General features: G+C 37.1%; 1 protein-coding gene across 1 annotated transcript; it reads right to left on the minus strand.

Moving 5' to 3' along the window:
• Positions 1-19: 19 nt before the first annotated feature.
• LOC105437098 lies at positions 20-16214 on the minus strand. The gene is made up of 8 exons (XM_030988918.1): positions 16072-16214; positions 14867-15407; positions 13670-13815; positions 12566-12840; positions 11904-11936; positions 8161-9761; positions 7340-7501; positions 20-460 (listed from the first exon to the last, which is right to left on the minus strand). The coding sequence occupies exons 1-8, from the start codon at positions 16212-16214 to the stop codon at positions 20-22; spliced, it is 3342 nt and encodes a 1113-aa protein (XP_030844778.1).
• Positions 16215-17946: the final 1732 nt, after the last annotated feature.

Raw genomic sequence — 17946 nt, forward strand, 5'->3', positions numbered from 1 at the left:
ATTATTATTATCATTACTATCATTGGAAATAATGACAATTTCTGCAAACATGGCCTTGATAAACGTACCTTACTGATTTCAAATGCAGATGGTTCTTTAGATAATGTAGTATTGCTTCACTGCGTATGTTGCCCATTAACAGCCCTCGGAAGGTCAGACAGGTGAGTTGTGGGAATGAATTGGAGAAAAGTTGTCCCAGTGAAGCAGGTTCTCCAATGAGAGGAACTAATGTTCTCCCTTCTACTTCTTCACCATGCTCAATAGACAACACTGCTAGGCTGGAATGTGCCAACCGTTCAATATCTCCCGGTGAGACAGTATGACAAGTGGCAAAAGTCAATTGTGTCAAGCTCGGGAAAAGATCTCCAATGGTGACATTTATGTCACCGTTATTAAACTTCTGTAAACCATTTAGGAATTGATGATCTACAACCAGCTCTTTGATTGAGGATTTATCTCCCTGCGAAATGACAAAGAAGTAGAGTACTATCAATGAATCTGTTGATATATTAGACTCTAGTAATGATGTGTTTATTTTCCGCATTAAACAAATTGTTAGTCATGTTTAACAATGCCATACAGACAGAAACTCTCATTCTAATGAAAGAGAATTTGTTTTCTAAATACAAGTTATTCTTGATGAAGCAGATATGTTTGTTCCCTAAAGATGTGAGTTGTGTTTTCCAATCATTGCTCGAAGAAAACATACTCACAACATTGTTTTCCTGTGTTTCCCTTATGAGTAACCCTGTTTCATGGTCAAATACTTTTCATTAACTTCTTTATTTTAACAAGGGAAGCGCTCTCGGCGGTCTCGCCTGCATTTAAAACGCAATTCGATATGATAACAAATTTAAGTTGGGACATTGTTTATAGGCAGGGTGGCCAATTAGCAGACCCAAAAAAATTAAATCCTCTGAATATAATCAGCATTTTGAAGTGAATATCGACTGAGAATCATCAAAAGAATTATTTACTATTATTTGTACCAAGATTGATAACTTTCATGAAATATGAACAAAAAACACAATGATTTATTAATTCTCATATTAAGTTGTGAAAAACATTATCAAAGTATATTGACCTAAAATGACATTTGACCTTGACTTTGAGACCTGGCATTTGTGTCATATGATATGTGATACTTGATAATCCTTGGGTACAAGTCTCATGGAATTTCAACAAACACTTTTGAAATTATGCTCAAAATTCAAATTCTTGATGTTGATGCCTCAACAAAGTCTTTGTTTGCAGACCTGAAATGACATTTGACCTTGACTTTATCACCTAAAAGACAAATCACATGATTGGGTATAATTGATAACCCTTTAGTCTAAGTTTCATTGAATATTAACTGACACTTTCAAAATTATATTACAAATTCAAACACTTAGCCTCTGGTTAAGTTTTGATGGTGATGCCGCAACATAGTCTAAGTTTTTTGACCTGAAATGACCTTTGACCTTGACTTTGTGACCCGAAATTGTGCTCGCGTGATTGGGATACTTGATAACCATTTAGTCTAAGTTTCATTGAATAAGAACTTATACTTTCAAAATTATATTAAAAATTCGAAAACTTAACCTTGGTTAAGTTTTTGACGTTGACGCCCCCGCCGCCGCCAACGTACCTGAAAGGCGGTACCTATTTCTTGCTTTTTACTAAGCAGGCGTGATAAACACACCTTTTTAAAATGGAAATCCACCCTGTAATACTAAGGCAGTTTTATAATAAAAGCAGAGAAATGAAAGAAACAGGTCAGTGAATGTTGGGCAAATTCCGATTAAAAATAAGAAAGAAAAAAAATTGTTATTTTCCATCAGGCATTTTTTCGATCATACATGTACCCTAAATATAATTATTACAAATATGTTTCTATTAAAATATTCCGTCATCAGTAACAAAGAAACTAAACCTTCATGAAATTTGTTGTATTGAGCAAACTGGAGAGCTCAAAAAATACGTCACAGTGATATCAATTTGTGTGATATTGATTGCACCTTCAAAATGCTTACTGTGAATCAGAATTTGCTCAAACTTTCACTGACCTGTTTATCTCATTTTCCTGCTTCCAAAACAACTTAAATCAGGGTGGACTTCCCCTTTAAAGGTAAAGACCAGTTTTTGAAACGCTCCCCTCTCAAAAAATGAAATGGAAGCTCTTATTACCAATCATGTGAAAGAATATGTTTTGACTAATAAGTGATGGTACAAATTTTGCCGGGAACCGCCTACTAATTGATATTTGGTAAATTATCATATTGATCCGGCCTGGATAGATATCGCGAAGCAATTTTGAACATTGAATATTCGTGCATATATTTCTGCTTTTTTGCGAACTTAGGTTGAAGTATTGCCATCTAAACCTCTGAAGGCAATATTTAAAGACCGTCAAAACTACTGGGCCAGAAGGGATTAGACCACACATCGAGGTCACTGACAGGTGGCTATCTCATTAACTCAGCTCTCAACTAACATAAGAAACAGAGGGTCATGGGGGACCAACAGACACCGATTGGGGAAGTTTTCTATATAGAGGGAGCAAGTAGCTACAGGTAGGACAGTGGGGCTTTAAACAATATTGAATGGATATTTTGCACCCAAAACCCTTGAACTGCTATGTTACCACTACCGGTCTAAATCTTTAACAAAGTAAATATATTATTAGTTTTTCTTTTATTATCGTACGTTCTATCTTCCAGTTGTTATGTTTATAATGCAGTTGCTTTTATGCAATTTCCTTCTTTCTTTCTTTTTAAGTGCGCCTTAAAAAATAGATTTCAAGTGGATTCAGCTCCCTATAAATCTCAAATATTATTATTGCTATTATTATTATTATTATTATTATTATTATTATTACATTGCCTTCATTTGACCTAGTCAGCAGAAAGATCCACTTCAATCTGCTACAGAAGATGGGATGTCCACCTACACTGCTACGGTCGATTGTATCCTTCCATGACGATAACCAGGGCACCATCCAGTATGACGGCTCTACATCGGCCCATTTCCCAATCAAGAACGAATTGAAGCAGGGATGTGTGCTTGCTCCCACGCTCTTCGGGATCTTCTTCTCTGTACTGCTATCACACGCTTTCAGATCATCTCAAGACGGCGTGTACATACACACAAGAGCCGATGGAAAGCTGTTTAATCTTGCACGACTTTGGGCGAAGACGAAAGTGAGGAGCATCCTGATTAGAGAGATGCTATTTGCAGATGATGCTGCTTTAGCATCCCAGTCTGAGGAAGCTCTCCAGAGGCTGATTAACTGTTTTTCAAAAGCATTTGAAGACTTTGGCCTGACCATCAGTCTAAAGAAAACAAACATCATAAGCCATGATGTACGCAGCGTTCCCGATATCTCCATTGGAAACTACACCCTCCAAGTGGTTGAAAACTTCACCTACCTCGGCTCCGTGATATCCAGCAGCCTTTCCCTCGATCTCGAACTCAACGTACGTATTGGCAAGGCAGCAACCATAATAGCTAGACTTTCAAAGCGTGTCTGGCAAAACACTTTACTAACCACCAACACAAAAATGAAGATCTACCAGGCCTGTGTGCTCAGCACTCTCCTGTATGGCAGTGAGTCGTGGACCCTGTATGCACGTCAGGAGCGCCGTTTGAATGTTTTCCATCTCCGCTGCTTGAGGCGAATTCTAGGCATTAAATGGCAGGACCACATTCCAAACAAGGATGTCCTCAAGAAAGGAGGAATGATGACCATCTATGCTCTTCTATCACAACGACGACATGTCAGTCGAGTGGAAGACGGCCGCATTCAAATTCAAATTCAAATTTATTCATGTTTCCGACAAAACATTACAAATCAATTATAAGCATTGAAAACAAATGTAAGAAATACATTGTAAATTGACTTACATGATGTATATGTTTCCAAACAGAATATTGATTGTTACATTACATTGTAAAGTGATTATAATTATGATTATAAACAGAATATTGATGTACATCAATGAAGTTCAATAATTACAATAAAATACAAAAATACATGTTGAAAACAGAGGGGTGAACACTTCAAATGATACTTAGGAATAATGAGTAATTAAATTAACTAATCTGTAACTACAAAAGGAACTACAAAATATGGAAAAGAAAAAAGGGGATGCCAACAGAGACGAGAAAGGGACAAGACAATGCTTTACACGACAAAGGTTGCGTTTAGCTACCAAATTTTTGGCTAGAATCAGGTTTCTCAAACGTCTTTCAGGCAAATTTAGAAGTTGATAAACGCAAAGCCTTTTTTAAAGGGCTTTAGATATGGGCATATATAAAGACGCAAAAAGGTGTGTTTTGAATGTGACATACAGCCAGAATCACGTTTCTGAGAGATCGATAAACGCAAAGCTGTTTTGAACCTCACATACAAATAGGACCACCCAGGTGTTGTGTACAAGCATATGTGTGAAGTTGACCTCCGAGAAACTGTCTGCTTCCCGGGTCAAAACAGCTGGGCAGACACAAGGTCTTTATTTTGAATCGTGAGAGGACGATAAACGCGATATTCCGCAAATCACGATCGTATAGTGGGGTATGATAGTGGGGTTCAATAGTGGGGTACGACATGTACATATCTAGTGGCAAGCCTTGATAAACGCGCCCAAAGATAGAATATTCCAAAAGACATAATGTACGGAGAGTTAGCGACAGGAACCAGGGCTGTTGGAAGACCTGTCCCTCGCTTCAAGGATGTGTGCAAGAGAGATATGAAGGCCAGTGAAATCAACCCTACACACTGGGAAGCATATGATTCAGACCACCCTGAATGGAGACGCATTGTGAAGACGGGTATACAGAGGAGTGATCAGAGGAGAGTAGAACAGTGAGAGGAGAAACGACAACGAAGACAGCAGCTAGCTAAATGGCTTCAACAGCACAGCCACAACTGACTTTTTTCTGCACCAACTGCAACAGGACCTGCCTATCTATGATTGGACTGTTTAGTCACATCAGGAGCTTCACACCAAGAAACAAACTAGTACAACTAGCGCAATAAAGTCTTTCGAGACAGACAGATGCCGAGAGAGAGAGAATTTTTAGTTCTTGCCATACAATATCATACTTAAAAAGGTATTGACTGTCATTTGGGAGAATTTGTAAAACTAACAAATTTGTTGTACTTAAAATGTGCATATTTTGTAATTCTTTGTCCGATTTTCCCTTTTTCTCTGAATAATTAATTTGCACAAAGGTATTTTACCGACAATCTATCTTGTAATACTTTGTTTGCTTTCGTCGCCGCTCTGAATGGATGGTTGGCCACACATGCAATTGCGCCATCTTTCGGTGCAAGTGTACATAGAGCGATTTTCAATAATTTTCAATAAAGCATCATCACCCGCAACTCATAAGTTGGTGATGCATTGTGTGGCACGGCTGTACAGACACATACATGTAGGGAAGTTAAGAACAGCAGATGGCAGTATATGCAAAACTGAGGGAAACACCACTATATAGATTAATCATGAACTGGAAACAGTTGAATAATCTTGAAGCCTTTGTTTATATATCTATCTCATGATGCACAGGGAGATAATTTGTGTGGCACATAAAGTTATGTGACTTTTGAATCAGGGTCAATTACAAATAGCTCTTACAATAAATTCTAGCTAGTTGTATTGGTATGTATGGAATCCAACAAAAAAGTATTTGTTATAAAACATATTTTATATTATACATGTATAAACAGTTCGGTGATTTCAGGTTATGCAAGTGTAAAATAAAGAAAATACGATAAGACTTGGGTTGGCAACAGCTTCAAAAGGTATTTAGCCATTCTCAATGAAATTTTGTAGACATTCCTATATTAGTACCCTCTAAAAGTCCGGTGAATTTCTCAAGTATTGAAAAAGCGTGTTGCTGAATGCAAAAGCAAAATGTCTACGCTTTATTTTGTGGACTGATGCTATTCAAAGTGCTCTCTTTGTAACATTTGAAAACTGGTACATTTCACGAAAATGATGATAACTCTGTAGGTTTAACGTATATCCTTGTGAAATTCACAAGGGAGTTTAGGAGATACAGTCAACAAATTACCTACAAAATTTCACTGATAATGACTAAATGCTTTTAAAGATATTGCCAATCAAAATATTGTTTCATTTTCTTTAGAGAACCCTCATACAATGCACCCGAATGAGGAATAATGATCAAGCTGTGCATGATTTGATCATACATTCAAGCACTGGTGTACTGGTGGATCAAGAGCATAAACCTTTGATGGAGGGAATGGGTCAATGTATAAGTTCTGTTTGGTTGTTATTGTTATTTATGTTTTATTTATGTGTGTTTCGCTTTACACAAATTTAATAGCAGATAAATAGCCTTTTCAAGCCCTCGCAAGGGCTAATCTCTCTACAAAAGAGGAGGCAGTTGATTGTTTTTTTTTTCTGTCTCATGTGCATGATAAAATTAAGCAATCAACCATTTTGCTCGGTCACTACGCTCTGTCGTCTAGTAGCTGTACGTAAATAAAGATTCTGAATTTGCTCTAAATTTCTTTTGTTTTTAAAGCATTTTCAAGGAATTGAGTTCTGGGAAGAGAATAATTTGTGAGCGTTATCATTGTATTATGCAAGTGTGGAAGAACATCAGATAAAAAAATGTTCCCTGAAAAGCATGGCTCTTCAAACGCCTTAATATTCTAATATAGCATGTAACGTACATCATAAAAATCGGGACGGATTTTTATGCCACATGTTTATGTAGTCCCATATACATATTTCTGTGTACAGTGCTTGTGACTTTACCAAGACTAGGTCAAATTTCTTATCGTTTTGATGATTCCAGAACCTTGCAGTACACACCAATACTTATATGATAGATGATCAACCTTTTCTGATCGATTCCACAACGTTTCGTTCACAATGCAATCGCATGACCAGAACTCAACTGTATCTTTAAAAATGTCTAATTTCAATAGTACGAAACCCATAATGAAAGTTGTAGATATTCCTTTTTCTATCTTTTTCTATCCTATGTCACCCTTTATCCTCCTATCAGCTGAGACAATAATAATTCCATGTCAGGCCTTATAAGCGATGAAGACAACAATGGATGAAGTATACATATTTTGTTTACATATCTTGTAAGATGAGGACAAACATGCTTGTTTGGGGTACATATGTATATGCAGCGAAATTGTTTTTGTTGTTGAAAATCCTTGCTAGATGGCCCCCACTCTCCTTCCAATTTGTTTGTATAGACATGGTTCGGTAAATCATACTTCCATTATGTGTTCAAAAAACATTACCTATGCGCGCCTCATCCCAGGGTAAAATTCGTCTGATATGTTTAAATAATTATATATATTTACCGCCATTGTATAAACTTGTGTATGCATTAACTTGTAGAAGTCATCATCCAATGATGTACGATAAAACTCTAATCTTGATAATGAGTTTGATGCAAATAGGATGTCTGCTAGGTCACGTGATACAGTTGGGCCACATGATCTGCTTCTGAATACCAAAGTTTCCTGAGAATGACATAAACATGTTATAATTACTATACATTTCTTATTGCTAAAAAGATCCTGATGTGTTTAATATACAGGCCTAGGTATATTATATAGTGTGTGTGAAACCATTATTTAAAATCGAACTTACGCTTTGTTTTGATACCATGTACCTTCTTATCAAATTTCATTGAAATCTGTCAAACATTACTAAAGTCATCGAATGGAAACCAGATTCGCATATTTAATGAGCTATAACCTTTGACCTACATAATCCGAAATCGAACTTAGGCTGTGTTTTTTATACCATGTACCTTCATATCAAATTTGATTCAAATCCGGCAAACATCACTAAAGATATCGATCAATCGAGGGGATAATTATAAGTCTATATTCCCTACAGCTTCAAGCCGCCGAAGATGGCGTTTTTAGCGAACTCATATGCCCATCCCTATGGCCCAGCCTAACCTTTTGTTTGCTGGTTGTCCTAATTTAGTTTAAGGATCATGCCATCTTTGGCCGGCAGCGAGGATTAAAGTGTCAATCACTCAGAAAGGGATACACGTATTTTAACATAATAGGCATGTCAAAATGTATTTATTTGACAAATTTACACGCGTTTCTTATACTGCAGGTATTCATTGTTAACTTTTGTTGTACGCACTAAAACTATAACAAACCATTCCATGCTGTTCCATGATGAATAGATAACCAGAAATTGTGTGAGCAGGCATGTTTTTATCGATAGTCAGCATTCTCCTGTCTGCAAATATCCATTGTCCTACTGCTTTCGCCGTGTCTTTGTTATTCGCTTCAAAACTGACATCTACTATAAGATCATTGTTTCTTCTTCTTTGTTGTACATTTGGGAAGTCATTTTGTTGTATTTTATTGACAATATCAAGTCCCACCTCCTCTCCCAGGGCAGCGGTGAAATACAAAAGGTAACGGAATTCTTGTGGATTCTTCCTCAGTACTTTGCGCCTTGACCTCTTGTACTTTTTGCGATCGGTGTCATATAGAGATGCAAGATAAACAGAAGCAATATATTCTTGAAATAATTTGTGAGGAAAGAATACACAAGTGGTTATAGGCTGTGAAGCAGTGAAAGTTCTTTTCCATCTGGATACATTTCGATTCTCCCGACTTAGAACTCCGATTCTGCAACACGTCTCCATAGCTTCCTTACACGAGCTGAAATCAACCTCATTAAAAACTAATTTCTTATTCAGGAGTCCTGTGAATGCAATCGATCCTATGCTTTGCAAACAAAGCTTGATAATTTCCTTTTCCTTGTCCAGATGGGCTTCATGTAACACTTTGACAACCTTTGACACATAATGGTCTCCTAGAAACATGATCATTTGTTCAAATAATTGAGAAAATGTCTTCAGTCTGCGTATTGTTTCTCGTTTCTCACTGTCACAATTTTTCCATAAGATACATAGCATTGCTACGTAAATTGGGAAGGGTGCCATGTTCTCCTTGATTACACCATTCACTTCAATAAACTGACTCAGTTCTGATCCTGCCTTTTCATCATTCACGAAGTACTTGCTGATGTATGTCGAGACATTTTCAGCACTAAATCCTTCAACTGCAATGAAAGCATAAGACCTACTCAATCCTTCATTGGATTTGATCTGATCTGCCCTCCACGGTCTTGTTGTCACCAGAACTATGCATTGCTTGAATTTCTCTAATCGTAGAATCTGAGAAATATCTGAGCTTTCTTTGGCAGAGAGGTCCCCATCATACTCATCGAGTCCATCAAGTACAATCAGAACCTTTGTAGGTTGAGACAACATATAATTTTCGATCTGTTTAGGGTTTATTGCATTATTGTCAGAGAGATAGGTTTTCATAATATCACCAATCGTCTGACCCTTGACAACGTTGCGCAGGGGTATAACCAGACCCCAACTGAAGCGCTGAAACTCTGGAGATCCATTGACCCAATCCCATGCAATCTTAGAACAGAAGGTCGTTTTACCAACACCACCTTCACCTTCAACCAGCAGACGTTTAGGAAGCACCCCGTTAACTTTTGTAGTAAGCAGATCAGTGTAATCCAGTGGCGTTTTGGTTCCAATTGTTCCCATTTTGTTCCTGAGCAGCGTTAAGTTCGTGTAAATTTGCTCGAATTCAACGATGATATTGAAATCAAGCGGGTCAGGCTTGATTTTGCACATTTGTTCGCGATAGAAAGTCTTCAAGTCTTCCCCACACTGGAGAACCTGTGCCTCAGTCATGAATGGTTGGGAAGTATCCAGTATTGGATCTGTACGAAGATTAAAAACAATTCATGTAAATTCAATAAAATATATATTTCAACAGATGTTACAAATAAGGACACAGATTTGTAATGCCTAACGCATCTAGAAAGGCAACTGACATCTCTGGTTGATCAATTGTTTTGGTTACGCGTGCACACATACAGGGAAGATATCAATGTTTGGCCCGTTTACACATCCCAAACACCACTTTGAAAAATCGTTGAATTTTCGGACAACTATTAACACTACTAGGACAAAACATAAACGTTTGGTCATATTTTTCGGTGAGTATATAGTGCGTATGCACCACTTTGTCGGTGCCCTGAATGCGTTAGCAAGAAAGCAAGGAGATCCACGTGAGCAGAAAACAGTGTCTTACGGAAGTTTCATTTTTATTTTATTTCAACACGGATCACTTGCTTCAGCCAATGGCTGTTCTTCTGCAAGTCCGTATTTGCCCTGTTTGTATTTAGCCTGCAAACAAAAAGTGTAACTTTGGCTGGCGTTTTTTACAAAACCACACTCCAGAGGTGGACTTTTCCATTTGTATTTTTTGTCTTCTTTGAGCATGGCTGATCGTCAACTAAACGTTAAGTCTTTGGTAAACTCTGTTTGTTGCTACGGCAGGCAGCCAGTGAAATCTAATTTGTTGAATCAAATTATGGAAATTAATGCAAGCATTACTTTTAAACAAACAGAACTGTGTTATTCCTGGCTCATTTTTCCTTATTGAGGTGAAAGGGCACACAATGAACTCTCTAGAAATGTGATTTTCTCTTTGAAATTCAGATACCACCCGCTAAATAACCTTTTGGTTTCCTCTCTTCAAATTGTGTTCAATCACTCATGCATGAAATATGCATCATATGAGTTGCATCAGATGAAAAAAGAGGATCTAAGCTTTACAAATATGTGTCATTTATAAGTCATAATTGTCATTAAGATATGATAAAACATCGAACATTCTCGGTTTCATTTTTTCTGGGACCACTGTATAAGCGACAGAGAAACGGTCTATGATCACTTTTGCTTATCGTCTGATTTCAGCTTTCTGTTCTTGCTTGCAATTTACTCCAATGAGGGCAAGACGAAAAGCCTTAGTATGCGTCTGTTTTCGTTATTATTTTTTTGTATTATTATGTTATGGCAAATAGTAATTGAAAATTATTGAATTACTTGTAGTGATAATCAGTCTAGTTTTGACTTTAATTCAAATTAATTCGACCATTTCATTAAGCTCTTTTCATTAGGTCACAAATTTAAACGATAGGACAGTTGATATACGGATAATGGCCATCCCGATAGAATAATTAAGCCTGCAGATCTATGACATGTATGTGCACCCCCCTCCCCCCCCCCCCCCCCAACATCAAACTCTAGCTACGTCCCTGGCTGCGGCCCCGAATATTTTGACATTGCCGATATTGGAGCCATCGCTTATTGGGGAATTATCTTGTAGCCATATACACTGTACATGTATGTTCATAAGGAAGCTGAAGCTGCCACTATTAAAAATAAAGTGACAAATGTTTGCGCTCGCTCTTTTCATTCGGTCACAAATTAAAACCATAGGACACTTGATATACAGATAATGGTCATCCTCGATAGATGAATTAAGCCTGCAGAGCTATGACAGGCTGTGCCAGTAGTTCGTACAAATGAACAAAATATGCGGGATGGGTGGGATTTGAAGGAGTGAACTAAAAATCAAACCTAGATACCCTCCAATAGTTTTTCCCCCAACGCACCTACGAATGACGCATATGCACACGCACACATGCATAAACTCAACATATTATAACCAGAGACAAATTAACCTTTTCAACCATGTCTCTATCGTAACTGTAGTTATCAAGCTATTCACACCTTCCCCCAAGTATTTGATTTCATGAACAAATTTTGAAACGCTAGATATGTTAATTACCAATGTAGGGTTTTAGTTACACATACATTGTACATGTATGCTTTGATGTTTTGGGAAATGTTGGCCTCACTACTGGTCCTTTAATATTCGACTTAACTTCTCAATCAGTTTTATTCAAGTGTAATTGCTATCATTAGATTTCTTTAATAGTTCCATACTGCTTCCGAAATATAACAGCATTTCACACTGTAACTATTTGCGGAACTTGATCATGTATACTCACACTGAGTTGGGGTGTCTTGTGTCGAGTATCCACCTATAAGTTAAAATGAGACAACTGTCTCAAAATGAAATGCTATTTAAAACAAATATGAAATTCAACATTGTCATGTTGCTCATTATTTATAGGAAATAAGATCAAATTATAAATAAAAATGAATAGCTCTGAAGATTTAATTTGACGAAGAGGGAATACCTGTTTTCACAAAAATTATTTTGGGCAAATGTTTAAAAAATATACTACTAAACGTGACAGGCCTCCAACAAATTTATCAGACAAGTGAATTGTGCCCCCTCCCATGGTCCCACCATAAGACTGATTGATGCCTGTGTAACTGTTTATTCAGTCATTTCCAAAAAAAAATCTCTCTTTTATGGCCACCAAAATCTTAAGCTATTACGTAACTGCTTTTTTTGTCGGATTCTCACATTATAACTTATGCTTTTTCATTTATAATCAATACCCTTTCATGACGGACCATAAGCATATTTCAAGGGGCACATCCCCCCCCCCCCCCTTAACAAACACAACCTCAATTTATAATCTAGAAAAAGGTAACTTAAGGTAAAACAAAAACAAAAACGCAAAAAGGGATTGGAGGGAAGGAGAATGCCTGTCAATACCCCCACACCCCTCTATTGACTATTGACTTGAAGTGCATTCACCTTCTTCTAGTTTTGTTCCCAATGCATCTAAATGTACACTCCTGAGTTTTTCAGCGAGAAGTCTCTTGTAATTAGTGCCATCCCTCTGCTTGATTCCCCAGCTGCAGATGACTTCAAACAGTGATTTGGACACATCTAAGAGGTTTTTTGTTAAAATCACTTGACTTTGTGCGTGAGAGACATCTAGAGCATTGCACAAGTCGTAGTAGTGTACCGGAGAAACATCTTTTACCAATGACAGCAACTCTCTCTCTAACTCTAAGCTCCATCCAGCTCTAACAGAATAATAGAAGAGAAATAAAGGAAAGGTCAAACTTCCTACTGAGCCAAATTAGATTAATTGGTTCTATATATGCCTATGATTGTATCACGTACCATTTCTTTGTCTGAAGAAAATTAATGAACTAAATCATACATCAAATAAAGAAAAGATGTGCTAACGTCATATTGCTTGTCGTCCACGTTACTGGTTATAAACAGAGCCTGTGCATGAGGTTCACCGTAAAATCATTCAATCAACGGGCTGGAGCAGGGCAAATTCAGTGTCTGGGGCTAGTTTGATCACCACACCAATGTTTAGCACAAAATTTAGCATCCCTTAATATACTCCCTGAAATATTAGCGACAGATTACGCCTCACGTTCCAAAACATGCTAAATATAAGGTATGTAAAACTAAGTTCTGAGGAAAATAGCTTTTTAATACTCCAATTTGAAATATATATATTAAGTATGGGGACGACACAATCACTCCCTAAGTAAGACAGGTGTCATTTTTTGTTCCTGTTATTAATCAACTACTTTAAAAAAACATTGAGAATTGGTGAATTCCTGGAGCAGGCCATTGTTTGTAAAATGGATGTATCAAGTTCTGGAACTGAACTGAAGTGGATGTAGCAAGTTTTGGAACTTAACCTGCTAGAAACAGGCCAGAAGTGTTTACTTATATTTTCGTATAAAATTCAACTTTTTGACTGTATATTCTGGTCTACTAAAAATAATAGTACATTCATCATGAAAAAATAATCAATTTTGAGTGGATTTGGCATTTTTTAGAAATAAACTTTCATATGTACTTTGAGCTGAAGAAATACGAGAGACTTACGCTTCACGAGGGCCTGGGTTAAGCTCTACATCACCAGATTTCATGAGGAGCAGTTCGGAGAGAGGAGGAATTTGTCCAGAGATCAAATCTGTCTTGGACTTCAAGGACGGCCCATGACAGGATGATACGGATTCTCCCATCTGTTTCTTTAACAGAAAAGGGGGGAAAATACAGTGAATTTATTTATGATTGAGAATATTTCACTTCGCCAGCACGTTATCGAATGAAGTAATGTTTGTTATTGTTGTTTACGTAATCATGTGAATACATTTACTTGTTTTTGTACAATTTTCCCGTTTAATTCATCAATAATTGAATTCGCTCTAGGACAATGGTATTTAACTCTTTCGACAGTCATTCCACATGTTGTGGTTTGATTCAATTAGACCCAGAACCTAAATAATATACCTGATGCATGTACATGTACGAACAAAAATACAAAAACAAATTATGAACACACGTACTGTGTACATTTCATTGCAAGACCACATTGTGTTTGACAACATGAAATGATCATTACTTAAAATCCTTAAATTAGTATCATGTTAAGAGGCTCAAAATCCTTTTTTTTTAAATACAAAATTGCATGTTTCCAACTTTCAAACAAAGTGCCTTGAAATGTATTTTTTGTTTTGAGAGACAATGAATTATATGAGAACAATGTAGCAATGAAAGAATATTTTTCTTGCCAATTTGCAGAACATCACTTATCAGTATTGCTCCATTTTCTACAGTTTTTACTTTAAAAAGAAGCGTAGTATACATTCTCTTTTGTAATTTGATTAATGATTTTTAAAATAGATTATATTAATTTATTTTGATTTCTGTGGTTGATTTCATGTTAAACTTGTTTGTATATATCGCTTGTTCTTTTTGAAATGCAAATAAAATTGAAACTGGAACTAATTGAGCCCTTGAAAAATTCTTGTCCTGCGAGGGTCAAACCATAAGTACAAAATCATTGATCAAGATGCCCTTTCTGCGAAAATATGTTTTGTTGATGACATCAACTTGATGTTCCTCTCCTTCTTGCTTACATTTTTTCCTTCAAGTTATTTGTAATTTTATAATTACTTAACCCACTGCACTACACTGATATTATTTTAATTGCCATAGGCTTTAATATAGGAGCCATCTGGATCCAGTAAACAACGGGTTAATATAAAGGGCTGATCGAAAGAGTATGTGTATACCCACCTTTCCATGTCTTTCACTGATGCAGTTTTTTCTTGAGACGAATGAAACCACTGGACTGTGTTTGACTGCCATGATAACACAGGTTTCAGTCTGTGACTTCTTGCAGCTTCCCGGTGATGTCTGATGCTGCTTAAGGAGTTCATCATCAGTTGCTTCCTTGGTGAAAGTATCAGGTTGAGGATGCTGCTCTTTGCACACGAAATGAGGTAGTTTGCCACTCTCTTCAGAAATTGGCTCATTTCGTCTGTCAGATTCATGGCAACATACATGTAGGTCAATTGAAGGAAGATCTTTGCTTGCAGACACAGTTGGTTTTAGGAGCTCCACCAGGAAATCATCACATGGTGCGAATGGTTCGCATACTGTGGTTTCTGAACCAGATGATGATAGCTCTTCCACAGAGCAATCTGATTGGGTTTCATAGTCTTTAATATAAGAAGTCTGTATGATGGGATCAGCATTCAAATCATCAGTCGAAGTCCGAGGGTCTTTCTTGGACGGATAGGATGTGAGTAGCTCCCTCAGGGAAGCGTCTGACAGACTATGACGTGGTGAAATAGAAAAAATCCCATATATGCTGTTCTTCCGAATCACCAACTTGTGTATCTTGCTCCATGCTTTCATCATCTGATGTACGTACTATGTTGACATAATCATAAGCTTGTGCAAGCTGCTCCTCAATGTAGTCATCGTCCGGCTTTATAAGCTGTTTAATGTTGGTCTCATTTGGACGTAGTAGACTATCGATTTTTGAATCATTTGATGTGATTAGATCCTTGACATCAGAATATTCTGATGTGATTAGATCTATGATGCTAGAATCATTTGGGGTATCAGGTTTCTTGGATATGATTACATCTGGTATACTACAGTATTTTGGTGTAATTTGATCGCTGATACTAGAATAGTTTGTCGTGAGTAGCTCTTGGATTCTAGAATCATCATTTGCGATGAATAGACCTTGAATTCTAGAGTCGTCATTTGCCTTGACCAGATTTGTAATTCTAGAATCATTTGTTGTAATTAAATCTTTGATACCAGAATCGTTTGGTGTGATTATTTCTTTGATAGTCGAATCATTCAACGTGTTTGGACTTTTTATGCTACATTCATTTGGAGTAATGAGTTCTTTGATGCTAGAACCGGAAGAAGTGAGTATCTCCTTGATATGAGAATCACTTGCTGTTAATAAATCTTGTATGCACTGATCACATGAAGTTAGTAAATCCTTGATATCTGATGAGTTTCCTGACGACCGAATGTTCAAAGTTTTATGAGGACATATCTTGGGATCAGGGTCATCTTGTCTGCTTTTGTCATCTTCTGACTCCTTGCCAGAATCACCCATGTTCGCTTCAAGTCTCTCGCAAAGAACCTTCAGTTTCCGAATCCTTTGCAATCTCTCTCTCCTTGGTGTCAGCAATTGTTTAATACATGTATCAGAAGGGGTGAGTATCTCCTTGATATGAGAATCACTTGCTGTTAATAAATCTTGTATGCACTGATCACATGAAGTTAGTAAATCCCTAATATCTGATGAGTTTCCTGACGACCGAATGTTCGCATTTTTATGAGGACATCCCTTCGAATCAGGGCCATCTTGTTTGCTTTTGTCATCTTCGGACTCCTCTCCAGAATCACCCATTTTCGCTTCAAGTCTCTCGCAAAGAACCTTCAGTCTCCGAATCCTTTCTTTCAGCAATCTTTCTCTCCTCTCCTTGACGTCATACTCCTTAATCCAATGAACAAATGTTCCGATTCGGACCCTCCACTCACTTAGTGATACAGGCATCTTGGCAAATCAATTGACTCAGTCACAAGAACAAGCCACGATCTGGAAGAAATATTGGCAGGGGGGCCTACATTAAGTAAATGAAACATGGCATTGGTAATATCCACACCTATACAGTAACACATTTATGTAAAATGGTCAACTGACAGTCCAATTAAATAACAAGAAAAAGAGAAAAGTCAATCTGAATAGCCCACAATGTTTTATTGTTTAAACTACCTAGTATGTTTTGTTTCGCATTTAAGTAATGACTGGTCAAAAAGTATAGTAGTAATAGTAGTTATAGTAGAAGTAAGAGTAACTAGTTAGTGGTTGTAGTAGTAGTAGTAGTATTTTGGTGGTTATTGAAGGCTGCCCCCAAGCCCCTGGGAGGTATATACCCCATTTGAACAACTTTATATCTGCCTTTCCTGGAGAGGATTCCTACTAATTTTGGTTAGAATCTAGCCACGGGTTTTCAAGAAGAAGTAAACGTGGATTATTGCCACAGAGGAACTTTGGGAGGGGTTACGTAGTATACATACCCCATTTGAACAACCTCAGATCGCCCTTGCCTAAGGATGATTCCTACCAAGTTTGGTGAAAAACTGGTCATGCATTTTTTTTTTTACGAAGTAAAAAATGTTTTTTTTGGGGGGAGGCTCGCAATAAGGGACCCAACTCCCATCCACTTTGCACCAGGGACATAGTTTTATTGAAATGATATAGGGCAATTTAAGGGTGCTGCATGCTTCCAAGTACCATTCAGGGGCAGGTATGAACTTTGAAGTTGGGTCTTCTTCACATAAAAATGATTCCTACAAAAGTTTTGCACTCTCTTATTATATATCAAACAATGTCTCCTGTTCACCCAAGCGTGAACATATACCACACACAAATGATCCCAAATAATCTTAACATAAAACAATCTTAACATTAGATGTATAATAATTTACTGTTCATAAAACATTTTTAAAATAATTATCTATTATCCAGGTGTAAACTTTTTTTGAGTCACACTGTATTGTCACCAAGCTTGAAGATCAAACCTCAAGTGGTTCTTGATATCGTGATAACAAGTATATACATGTAATAACACGCAACGATTAACCCCGGTGACCTTTGACCTGCCACACAATCTATATTAAACCGATCTTGTTTTCCTATCATATTTAATACACACCGTCACCAACTTTGAAGTTCATAGTCTAACCCAAATAACATAGCCTTTCAAAACACGAATACACCTCTACTTATTAATATTCGAGCCTCTGATTTTCAGAAAATCTCTAAACTGACCCAAACATTA

Source organism: Strongylocentrotus purpuratus, unplaced genomic scaffold, assembly GCF_000002235.5.
Source record: "Strongylocentrotus purpuratus isolate Spur 01 unplaced genomic scaffold, Spur_5.0 spur5_scaffold_18, whole genome shotgun sequence".
NCBI lineage: Eukaryota > Metazoa > Echinodermata > Echinoidea > Camarodonta > Strongylocentrotidae > Strongylocentrotus > Strongylocentrotus purpuratus.

Coding starts and splice junctions, on each gene's coding strand:
- LOC105437098 (XM_030988918.1), bottom strand. CDS start 16,214: ATGGGTGATTCTGGCAAGGAGTCAGAAGATGACAAAAGCAGACAAGAT. Junction 13,816..14,866: donor TCAGTGAAAGACATGGAAAG/GTGGGTATACAC, acceptor TTTCTGTTAAAG/AAACAGATGGGAGAATCCGT. Junction 11,937..12,565: donor GGGAACAAAACTAGAAGAAG/GTGAATGCACTT, acceptor TTTAACTTATAG/GTGGATACTCGACACAAGAC.